Source organism: Larus michahellis, chromosome 3 (genome assembly GCF_964199755.1).
Source record: "Larus michahellis chromosome 3, bLarMic1.1, whole genome shotgun sequence".
NCBI classification, from domain to species: domain Eukaryota; kingdom Metazoa; phylum Chordata; class Aves; order Charadriiformes; family Laridae; genus Larus; species Larus michahellis.
This window is the reverse complement of record NC_133898.1, coordinates 54,624,254-54,636,609: the sequence shown is the minus strand read 5'-3', so window position 1 is coordinate 54,636,609 and position 12,356 is coordinate 54,624,254. Positions and strand designations below refer to the sequence as shown.

At 41.9% G+C, this 12,356-nt stretch overlaps 1 protein-coding gene across 2 annotated transcripts in view; it reads right to left on the bottom strand.

The window, feature by feature from the left end:
* RPS6KA2 (ribosomal protein S6 kinase A2) overlaps positions 1–12,356 on the bottom strand; it is a 309,537-nt gene that overhangs the window by 65,581 nt on the left and 231,600 nt on the right. For both annotated transcript variants that reach the window (XM_074580253.1, XM_074580254.1), the window contains 3 exons: positions 8,653–8,733; positions 7,750–7,829; positions 4,375–4,481 (listed from right to left, as the gene is read on the bottom strand). In XM_074580253.1, coding sequence (XP_074436354.1) covers positions 4,375–4,481; positions 7,750–7,829; positions 8,653–8,733 — 268 coding nt within the window. The remainder of the gene's footprint in view (positions 1–4,374; positions 4,482–7,749; positions 7,830–8,652; positions 8,734–12,356) is intronic.

Genomic DNA, 12,356 nt, shown 5'->3' with positions numbered 1-12,356 from the left:
AGGTTGGAAAGAAAACCTGAAACTTTATAAAGAGTGTTTAATTTGATCGCAGGCTTTGTTACAGAAGTACCAGATAGAGTGAGGTATTCAAATATCTCCCAAAGAGATGAAGATTCTCACAAACTGTCCACATGTTGTGACATTTCAGTGTTTGCATGACCCCATACTATGTCATCATGCTGAACAGTCTTACGGCAAACCCATCTCTGCTGTAGTTTCATCGACTGCTTGCTTTGATGGAAGACGATGGCGATTTTCCACCAGAAGTCTTTGTCCTTTACTAATTCTCAGGTCTTCCCTCTCTACACAGGGCAGCTACATTCATGAACGAATTGCCACGGTTTACAACATGTTGCATTAAGCAGTAGTGGTTTGGGTTTTTTTAATATCGTTCAATGATTCAGGAGTTGTTATATGAGCAGATATCTGAGCTGTCCCTTGTACAGACAGCTGAGGGCATTACAACGTAAACCACTCCTTGTGAATCAAAGTCCCTACGACAGAACTGTATCAAGGTGCATCTGGAGATAGAAAAGGCGAAAATAAATAAAAAATGTCTGTGCGTTTCTCAGAAGGTAGAGTTACTTCTAAGTCACTCACACCCTTAAACCACAGCGTAAGAAATAACATATGCATCATATACTACTTTAGAATAAGTTCCCATTTTCCTAGTTCGGTATAGCCCTATTTAATAGCTTGATCCTGCAGTTCTTAAACAGAAACATGCCTCACCATGTAAGTAACTCCACCAGTTTCAGTGTGACTGAACAGTACCTTGTTCCACAAGGGATGACACAGAAACCACCAAGACAACTCAAGGAGAAGAATTTGGCTGCAACAATTTAAAGGAAGAAGCATCTGCTTGTTCTAAACAAGACTTTAACCAGAAAATTCAATTGCTTGCCTTTTTGAAGTAAGTACAGCTAACTTTATAACAACTCCCAGAGCATATATTCTGCTTGCACTTAAAATTAATTCATAGCTTTGAATTGTTAATATGGATTTTAGCTCAGGGAATCCTAAAAAAATGCCGAACCTTCAATTTTAATGTACTGAGGGTTCTTTCAAGTCGTCGGAACAGTGCTATTTTCTAACTAGTCATCTTTGACATAAACAGTTCTGATGAACTTCATTTTAGGATACTTATGGAGCTGACTGAAGCAATCTCAAACCTATTAGCAGTTACTTGCGGGAGCTTCTGGAGGTCAGGAAAACCACTGAACAATGAAAGAAGGTCAAATGCAGTGTCTATCTTTTAACAACGGGGGAGAGAGAATTGGGAAATTTCACTTATCTCTGGTTCTGCAAATCTGATAGAGTAAACCTTGTGTTCTAATCAGACTGGCAGTGCTTCTCCTGAAGACGTGGGTGTAATTCTGCACATTGTACTTCAAAGGAGATATGGATCAAGAGGAACCAAAGGGGAGGAATGAGAATGACTGAACACCCAGAAAGACTGACTGGTGAAGAAGAGTTTGGTAGCTGGACTGTTTAGGGTACAGAAGAGAGGTCTGAGGACACAGACGTGCTCGCAATCCCCTGAGGCTGATGCTGACAGCAGAACGAGCTGGCTGGGGAGTCAAGGAGGACAGGCCAAGGAGCAATGGCCTGCAACTGCAGCAAAGAAACTTCAAATTAGCTATTAAGAGCAACTTTCTAGATGCACCGCCAAGAGGCTTCCTATGGATAAGACAGAATCTCCACCAGCTATTTTAGGAATAGGTTAGCAACACATCTGTAATGACCTTGACATATTTGACCCTTCTCAGAGGCAATGGGAGGATGAGAACATCCTGGGATGGTCCTAAATTTCTTTTATCATCTTATTTACAGCGTTATCCTTTTCCAGATGTAACTTTAAAATATAGCACCTTTTTCCCATTTAGAATGAATATTTTTTTATGCTGTACCTGTTTTTTTACTCTAAACATAAAGTTCCAGTGAAATCATAGACTGTCGTGCTCTTCTGTCATAGGCATGGCTACACATGGGCTTTGCACTTACAAAGTTAGTTTTAAAGGATATAATTTTCAATCAAACAGATGCGTTAATTTATCCCCAGGTATGAACTTCAGTTATACCGGTCTGGGTCATTCCCTTTCCTGTACAACAACAGTTATATTAATGTAAAATAATTTTATACTACGACAGTTGTATCCAGATTGAACCGTATCACTGGTATCTATTTAACTATACATCAAAGACCATAAACCATACATTCAAAAGTTAGGAAATACCAGAACAAGGGCTGCCACCTTAACTTTACACAGTGATCTCACTGTACAAAGGTCTTTAATTACATGATGATACTTTTCGTTTTCTTCCAGAGAGCTCTTGCCTCAGTTGGCAGAACAGAAAACACACTCAGGGATTTTAGCAGAGTGGTACGGTGAAGGGTATGGCTGGCTGGTCTCAGCTCAGATGAAAATGCACAGAGAACTGGGTTCCATCTTTGCCTTTTCAACATGTTTCTATCTGACAATGGCAAATCAGTGGCACCGTCCTTTCTTAGGTGAGCTCTGATTTCTCAGTTCACTGATCCCTGATTTGAGATACTGCAGTTTGGCCTGCGGAAATTTTAAGTGCTCTCACTTGCAACTGAAGTCAGTGAGGGATGTGCTTTGAAACGCAAAGTGACACGTAATGTTGAGAACTCTGAAAAATCAGGCTCTCAGTATTTCAAAAACACTGAATAGTTTTGACATGCACTTAATTTTCCTCTCCGTTTCTAACTTCTCCTAAAACAAAAAATTACAGCATGTGCCTATAAACGTAACAGCACCATGACTTGTATTTGAAGATACAGGCTCATATTTGGATACCTTCTAATAGCAGCTTCATATATCATGTGTTAGCTTGAAAAACATCTTCATCTAACACCAGAGAGAAAAGTAGTGCGTGATTCATACTAACGCTCACTAGAAACAAAGTTTAAAACTGAAAACCTATAATTGGCGTTATTCTATTACGTACGTGTTTGCTGATGCTGAATGAATAAAATAGGAATACAGAAGGAAGTTGAAACTGAAGAGCTGCTGGGAGACAATGCAAGAGCATGTGACAGTGGCAGCAATGGTGTGACCGCTGCCTACCTGCATTTCACACTTTGTAACAAACCAGTAACTTTATCCCTCCAGTGGTTTAATTTAGAGAATGTCTTCCTGTATTTGACAGGCTCTGGATTTCAGTTTTGGTTGCGTAAACAGGCAAGAATGGAAATTTTGGTCACCTGCGAAAGGGTCTCTAGCCCAAAGGACTGAGTGCCCTGGTTACGTACATCTCTCTGAATTCATATAGTACTACTGCTATAAACAAAACATAAAATTGAATTCAAAGTTTAAATCACATAGTACTGTGTTGTAGATAAATAGTCTCTTCCCCTGCAACTTCTCACCTACAAAATCCACCTTCCATTACTCTTGGTCTCTCATTTCATCTTTGAGTATGAAAGCAATAGCACCCCATTTTAAAGAAAATGCTGCATATTTTTGAACTTCATGTCACAGAAGGAAAAGGCTGCTCTGCTGTTATGCCTTGGAAGTGTAAACAACAGCCAAAGAGACTGCTCTCAGTGGTCATCTTTTTAAATGATGGCGACCATTACATTAAAAAGGCTGGTAACTTTGAAACGTTGCAGCCTGTTTTATTGGAGCCAGCAGAGAGGATGCAGGCAAAGCACCAGGCAAGTGGCATGGAATAAAAACAGTATCACGTCACTCACAGTGATAGCACTGAGGGTGTAATTGAGTCTATTAATGTACTGCAAAGAGGAAAGAGAAAGGAAAAACCTCCATAGCACCACAACAGGAATAGAAAATAGCTGCAAAGATAAGCAGGAATAATGATTGGGAAAATATTTTGGATTGCTAATAAAATAAAAAATCCTCATCGTCACGTCTCTCGTGAGCTAATATGCACACTAGTTTTCAGAGATGCTCATTGACTTTAAGCAATAGCGGCAATAAAACTGAATAGTGCCATGACGCATTTTGTACAAGCTGGAAGTGGAGTTGCTTTAAGCAGTTTATGCCACACCAAGGGGAAGGGCAGGTTAAATGCTGCAAATGGAGAACAGTGCAGTTCAAAGCCAAAGGCCCAGAGGTCTGAACCCGGTGCTGAGATCCTTCATTAACCTGAAGGCCAGGCATACAGAGGCCACATCATACTGGAGCACAGCCAAAATACTTGGCCTCACGGTAAAATGATATGATAGGACGACCCTACTGCTGATGGTGAGGGTCTCGTGTAGAGTCTCACATACAAGAAGGAAGGCAGAGCCTCTGGCACCTTTTGGCTTACTTGCATAACACGGAGCAGAAACTAACTAAAAGCTCATGTATTTATGTTTCAGTTTGCTCTGTCTCATTAACTTACTTTTCTGGTTTTAGATCCCTGTAAATAATTCCAAGACCATGGAGGTGGTCTAACGCCAAGGCCAGCTCAGCTAAGTAGAACTTGACATCCTCTTCTGTAAACATCACCTAGAGAGAAGGAAGAGAACACATCTATTTACTGGACGGCCGTGGGCTGGCTTGCGTTAAACAGACATGGGGAAGGAATTGCCTAACTTGGGAATGCTGGAAGGACCATCATATCAGGTTCAATTTTCCATAATTTGTCTGAGCTCACTTTAACAATTCTTACCAGATTCTTCTTATAAAACAAAACTTGATCTGTCGAATACTTCTGTTCCTTAAAACATGCTGCTCTCATTCGTCTGTCTGATCTGTTTAGATGACATCATGTTGCAATAATATGAATAAGGTTCTAACTCCTTAGACTTCGGAAATGAATGGCAAAACTCAGTACATTCACTGCAGTCCTTTTTGCTTTCATATCTCTTAATTTGCTAAAATCTTGGCATTTGGTTACCAAATTCCCACTAAATAACATGGGGCAACCTCTCTGGGGAAGCGAAATGCTTCCAAATCCGAGCAGAACACACAGCATAAAGAGACTCAGAGATGGATTTAAGACCCCATGCATCGAGGGTTCAAGGAGTCTCAGTGCAGATGCCCTAAGCAGTGATGTGTTGTCTGAGATCCAGGGCCTGATGAAGTCTAAACTGAGGGCAGTTGTTTCCATTCTATAGCTGATATGGGTACTGCTAACACCGAAAGCTCTGTTTTAGGTGGGAAGACATTTCTGTAATTGAAAAAACACTAAGCTCAGAAAAACAGAGCTCAGATGGCAAGAAACCCCCTTGGTTCAATCTTTCATTATATCCCTGATATTATTAAGTTCTCTTTAATTAAATTTCAATATGTATAGTGATAATAATGCAGAAATAGAAGCTGATATATTTGATACACAAATGTGAATACTACGTATGACAGAAGTAAAAGGAGTCAGCTCAATACAAATTTACATATCATATGTAAATGTAAATATCTACAGCAGAAGTTGCTGAGCTTATTTTTAAAATTAAGTCTCTGCTCGTGTAAAGGGGCAGCCACAATACTTGAGCGCTCTGAGAAGCTGCACAGGGCTGAGAGCAAAAAGAGAGGATTCAGAGAATAGATATCACTTAATTTAATTAAGAATATCACTGCAAAGGCTAAAAAGAGAAAGAATACACCAGCAAAAACTCTGACTAAAAATTTAATTGGTCTGATCATAAAAATTGCATTAATTATCAAAATAAATTTAAATTATTTGTAAGGTTTAAAATAAATAATGTAGACAAGAGAGTAAATCAATAGAATCAGGGAAAATCTAATCCATACAGATACATCCAGCTAAGTCAGACGTCTCAGAAATACACATCAAGAGAGAGACAAGCTTTGCATGCGCACATGCTGTAGTAGAAGGGATCTGACTACAAGTCCACGTTGGACCAAGACTGTAATTAAAAAATTGCAAGCAGTACAAATTTTCCCATAATGTCTTCCCTTGTGATGCCTTGACACTAAAGAGCTGCAAAGTATACGTAGACGAGAGCAGCTACAAACACTGAAAAGAGAAGCGTGTAAAAGGAATGTCAAGTTAACACGGCTCATTCTTGATAGTATACATCAGAATAAAGCAGAGAAATCTGTGCATTGCATTGGAAAAGCTTCGGGGGAAATGTGCAGTTTTAAAGGAGTACAAAATTTGAGCTGCTCTCTTTCACTTTTGAGTTCCCTAACTGTGCAGAATGGGTAGCTGCCCTCTGTAGGCAAGAATCCCTTCTTCTCTCTTCTCCTATGAAACTGGAGAGGCCCTTGCTAAGACAGCAAGCTGTGTCCTAACAAAGCTTGATTTCATGACAAACAGCAGAAGGATATTTTTATTTCTTTGATCTTTTTCCTCATATTAAAAATAACTGCTACCACATACTGAGTACTTATACAAGTATCATTACCTGGCAGTGTAATTAACCTGTTGCTAACATCTTCTCGCATTAGCGAACAAGCCTTGAAAGCAAATACTTGGGCTCCCAAGCTGTGGTACACAGTCACCGAACGAGGAATCGGATGGGAACAAGAAAAGCTACGGAACTTTTGAATTAAAGTACTGTTTTCACAGCTTGTTTTGTCCATCGGTTACTCCCTAAACCAAGAAGAGTGAACAGAGCTTCCCCTCAAGATGGCGTTTGAAAGATCCCTGTTTTATTTTTAAAGACTGTGTGTTACGCAGATGCTGGCACCCCCTGTCCCCACAACCCAGAAAGAAGACCAAGGGCTGGGGACATCACGTAGGTGACAGAGCACGCTGGGGCGCAGCGGCAGGGCTGCCTTGCTGGGACCTCCCACAGTGCCTGCAGGAGCCTCCCTCAGGCTGAATGCAGGAGGATGCGCTGCTTCGAGCAATGCAGACAGCTGGCTTGAGGAGGCATTGGGAGGAGACGCAGGCAAGTGCTAAAGGAACCTAGAAAACCTACCCCTGCCGCTCTCTACAGGCATTAGCGAGACTCAAGTTTGCACCATTTCCTGGCTGCCGTTTTCTCCAGTAGCAGCAGCATCTCCCCTGGGCAGGAGCTGCGGAGGACAGGGAAGGGATGGGAGCCCAGGGAGGGGACGGAAGCAGTAGCTGTCTCCCCCGGCGGGCAGGAAGAGAGCCGATGGGGGCTGTGACAGCCAACCTCCAAGACCCGGGGCAGCGCATGGCCCCTGACCTGCTCCCAGCAGCTGCTGCAGGAGATGGCTCTTTCCTGGGGATGCCACTGGAAGTGTTCAAGGCCAGGTTGGATGGGGCTTTGAGCGACTGAGCCTAGTGGAAGACGTCCCTTCCCATGGCCAGGAGGGTGGAATCAGATGATCTTTAAAGTCCCTTCCAACTCTAAACATTCTATGTTTCTATGATTCCCCACCCACCAGCTGATGCCTGACTGTCTGCCCACTTGCTGCATGGGTCGCCCCCAACCTACGGCCACCTCTTCTTTCTGCCGTCAGTGGTTATGTTCTTCCAGAGGTTCTGTGCCCGTGTCCAGGGCAAAATGCATTAGGGATTTATTTCTCAGACTGTTTCTAATCACATCCAAGATATATTTTGCAAGCAATGAATCTGGGGCTATTTCGCTATGGGAATGGCTTAGTAGTGGTGCAGTTTTCTACAACAGCCATGCTTACATGCTATCTGTTGTATTACCTATGGCATAATTCAGATACAATTATTAAGAACACACTTAAAGATGCAAGATGATACAGCTCTATTATGTATATACAGCATGAATATTTCCATGTCCATTTGTCATTCCCACCAACTTCATCTGAAGTTCTGGAAATCAGGACATTCTTTCATTTCTAAAGTTAAAATCTATCAGCTTACCTCTTTGGAGAGTCTTGTGAAAAGGTCCCCTCCCCGCAGGAAATCTAGTATTAGATACAACTTTCCCTCTGTTTGAAATGCTGCATTAGAAAAGGATTGAGATGTCGGAAGTTTGAATCAAGATAAAATCTCCAAAGAATTAATCTTGTTGACTAGCAGTGCATCATTCATGCCATTAGCTTTCCTGTCATTTCAGCACTTTGAGAACAGAAAAAATTAATTTCTCTATAGAACTAAGCAATTCAGCTTAGACTATGGGAAAAAACCGGTATCGGCTGAGAGACAATGATGCATTACTAATATATTCTTTTCCATGTTAAGCACCTATGAATTAATATTGCTTTCCATTGCATGGGATACCAGAAGCCACTGAGGGCAAGGCATAGAGAGAAGCTCCCGGGTTTGTGTGAGGGGAGAGCCTACACTATCCAAAATGTCCTTAGAAGACCTTTACAGTAATAATGGGGCTCCTCAGGGAGCTGGTGAGGTGGAGGAAGGCAACTCCAGCAAGACACCACATTCATATACACACAGATATAAATTCAGACTGGTGCCGATTATTAAAAATAATTTTCATTTCGATTCTCTGGTTTTCTAAATGATACCTGACAGCAGGTGAGGGGGCTGGCAGATGTATACCCACCAGCTACCCCACCAGCACAATATATCACGTTAAGACTTTATGACAAATGCATTTTGATAGAGGAATGGCTAAAACCTAATTATATGGAAATTCTCCTTTAGCATAAATGAAGAATTTCACACAGGTAGCCTCTAAGATTTTGTTAGTGACAGAGTCGTAAGTAGGAAGGCGATATCTGTATGAAATTATAATATATCTAGTTACAATTGCCCAACCAACCAATGTAAGAACAAACACAAATTATATTTTATTATAGTTACCATAATGAAGTTTGACTATGAAAGGATGATTCACTTCTGCCAAAATATCTCTCTCCATTTTTGATCGTACCCGATCCCGAACTGTAAAGAAAGAACAATAAGAAGAGCGACATATTAAGAGGCAGCATGGTCACTGGATACACTACTGGAATGAGGTTCAGGCGATTTGGATTCAGCTTCTCACTTTGGTGATGGCTTGTGGTGTGACCTTTAGCAAATCATGCCACTCTCTGGTGTCCTCTTTTTCTGTGCAAAGAGTAAGCTCTTCAGGAGGGCACCAGGTCTTCCTCTGTAGAGAACTGCCCTAACCAAAAGGACTACAGTATTACAAACAACAGGAAGGTAATTACGCTTTGCAGAAGAGAACATTAACGTGAAAATGAAAACTACATAAAATTAATAACTCTATCTCGTTTAAGACTAAACAGAATGTACCAGTCCCAGAGCTCGTCGGGGTAACCTTATGCAAATTAACTTTTTGCATTGTGCTGATGCCAGCCGCGTTTATGAGATATCACTGAATAGCACTCTCTGCAAGTGATTTGTATAAAATATTTTAAGCTTCCAATAAACCACATAAACAAGAAATAATAAAGAAAAAAGGCTGATTATAAATAGTAAAAAACTATTTTTACATGTAGAGATAAATTACTGTGCGATAGCAGTGAGAAAAATACTTTTTATGGTTGAGATGAATAGAGAGTAAGAGAAAAAATAGTTACAGAGGTGAGCTAGGTTCAAACTAATCAAAACTGACGCTGAAGATTTCATAGCAAAAACATTTAGCAGAATGTTTGGGCATTGAGGAGGATTCGAGTCCTCACATTATCAGCTCTTGTTCTTACAGATTAATTTCTCAGTCAATCATAATTTTACTAATTCCATAATGAAAGTATTAAAATTTTCTTCTTTTTTCTCTGCATTACACAATGCCTATATACTGAAAGCATCTACAAGGAATGTTAAGAAACTATTTTAGGTGGTAAAGCCTAAGATCTCAGTGAGATTCTGTCATCACCTGCATGTGTTGTGGAGCTGCTGAGAAGCTGAATACTCTCAGCACCCAAGTAATGAACATACCATAATGAAACCACATATTCTGTTGCTGTCCTTCAAAAATTGATGCACAGAAATGTGTACAAAACAGCTGATCAGAAAACCTTAAATAGGAACGGAGGGCCACCTGGATTTCTTTCCATTTTGACACCTTACTTAGGTCGATAACGATGTAAGCTTCACTAGCTCATTTAACCTAAACTACCTTGTAGATAAAAATAAAAACAAAGGGAATCTCAGAATCTTAATCTTATCTCACAAGTAAAAATCACACATCATACGCTCACAAAATGCTTAACCTACGTGAAGGCAGAGCATTTCTCATGCTGTAGATCAGCAATGCTCCCAGGCAGGAATTCTTGTTGGGCAGGTGAGCATCGCTGAATGCTCTATGTGGGACATTTCCCATTAAGCTTGGTTAGATAGCCTAACAAAGTGCCTCTCTGCACTTGCACTGTGCAGTTGTGAGAACGGGGTGGCAGAATGGCAGTACACCCTCCTGTCCCCATCATTTAAACCTCTGAACAGGTAAAGGCACGGCTGTGTGGTGAGGTGCTTTGCCGAATCCCCCTGGGCCTGTGCCCTGCTCGCTGCTGTGGTGGCCACTGCTGTGGTGGTTACAGGCTGTGGACCTGACAGGGTGCTATGTCACCCTCCTCCCACATGCATATGGGAGGCACAATGACACTAAAGAAAAGGCTATGTTACCACAGAAGACACCTCATTCTCCGGAGTTCATGGCCCCGTAACCACTCTGAACCTAGTCTCCTCCAAAGTTGCTCTAATTGCCACCTTCACGGTGGCTGCCAAAAAAGATAACTGGAACCTATAATCAAGATTACAGCTTGGCACATGAGTTGGTGACCTGCCCTGCCCATATTCCAGCATCAAATACTGCCTGATTTAAACACTCTGAAGGCAGAAGCTATATAGTCTTAGATTTTTATGCAGTCCTACCACCAAAGAACCTATTAATCATATTCTCTAGAAAGGTACTTCCAGTGTCCTTTTCTTACCCTATTACTTCCGCATGCCTGGGCCATGCCTGATTTTAACCTCCAAGGTAGCCTCCCTAGAGGTATCTACCTGCTTGCACCAGCTTACATACCACAGAGCGCTGTCAGAGTTAGTTATTGTACCGTATGCTGCACATCCATTGTCACGATATTTAATAAATGTGCAAGGTTAAATCCCTTCTCCTTTCTGGTTTATTATTAATTCTGTCATAGCAGGAGGGAAAACTTATTTTCTCTTATTACAGATACACCTGGAAATAGGAATTCCCCATCTCTTCCGTCCTCTTGCATTTTTGGGATTGGGGCAATGTGGGTCTCACATGCATGAGAAAAGGTTTTAAGAAGAGATGGCACTTTGACATAACATCTCAACAGCATAAGGCTCTGGCTCAGTCCGACTCCTCTGTCATCTTCCAGGTACGGTGAGTGGCAAGTGCCTCTCTTCTGCGCTTCGGAGATCTTTTTCTAGTATTCAATGGCCCCAGTCTGCTCCACTGAGAGAGTCTACCTTCTACTTCTTACATCCTGGCAGTCAGATAATTAGATTAATTTGCTCAAGCATGATCTGAATTAGTTCTGGCTGCTTATTCAGCCTGCTCGATCCTGGCTACAGAGGGATTCCTCCAGCAGTGTGGGAAGAGATGGACAGGGTCTGAACAGCTGCTGCAGTGCCAGGGATGATGAGCCCTGAACATTAAAGATATTTTCTACACAGGTGACCAAGCAAACGTGCATGTCTTTGCCTAGTCTCTTTTGAGGATCAGTGAACAGGTACCACCATGAATTTCTCCACTCATTTCCAAAATAGCTGGATCTCTGACCTATTTCTATGGATTCCTTTCTGAGTGAATCCCTTTTCTCTGATGCTATTATCAAAGAACTGCAAAACCGGAGCTCAGCAGCCGCAGGGAAGATGACCCCAGTTCAGTACCGCTCAGCACAGCGCTGGGCTGTCCCTGCACAGGTACCTGCCTGGTGCTGCGGAACAGCTTCTCCTCCTGCCCACCCCTTGGCAACGACAGGGGACGTACTCCAAAGGCACAGAGGAAAGTGCAAATAACTCGGGTCCTCCATCCTTGTTTTCACCCCTTGCAGGGGCCTCGGTAGAGCACACAGAGTGGAGAGCGCAGGCAGCTTGGGCAGGTAATGCTTACTCCAGATGTTCACCTATATGAGTAAAATGCTCATTGGAAATAGCGCTCATCTTCTAAACTCTTGCCCTTTCTACCCAGTACTGGATTTGGCTTGAAAGGTGGGGTTTGCTACTTATCTTTAAAGTCAGACAGAAGCAGAGAACATAACCTGGAGCAATGAGCACGAAGTCATGACAATTGTTTGCATGATCCTGGACAAATTAGCTACCTCTGAAATAATCCCTGGTGTCACCAGACAGAAGAGACCAGACTGGTGGAGCCTGTAACAGCGGAGGAAGCACCTGCTACCCCGAAATAAAAACAGTTCCCATTTCCAGGTATTAATGTGGTATGAAAGAGAAGTGGAGGCAGCTCAGGATACATGCAAATAAATAGAGCTTATCCACTACTGTCTGTCTAGCTCTGAACATCAAAGAGGAGGATGTTACTGCTTACTTTATTTAACACTGAATGCTTAAGGAGAGAATTTTATTTAAGG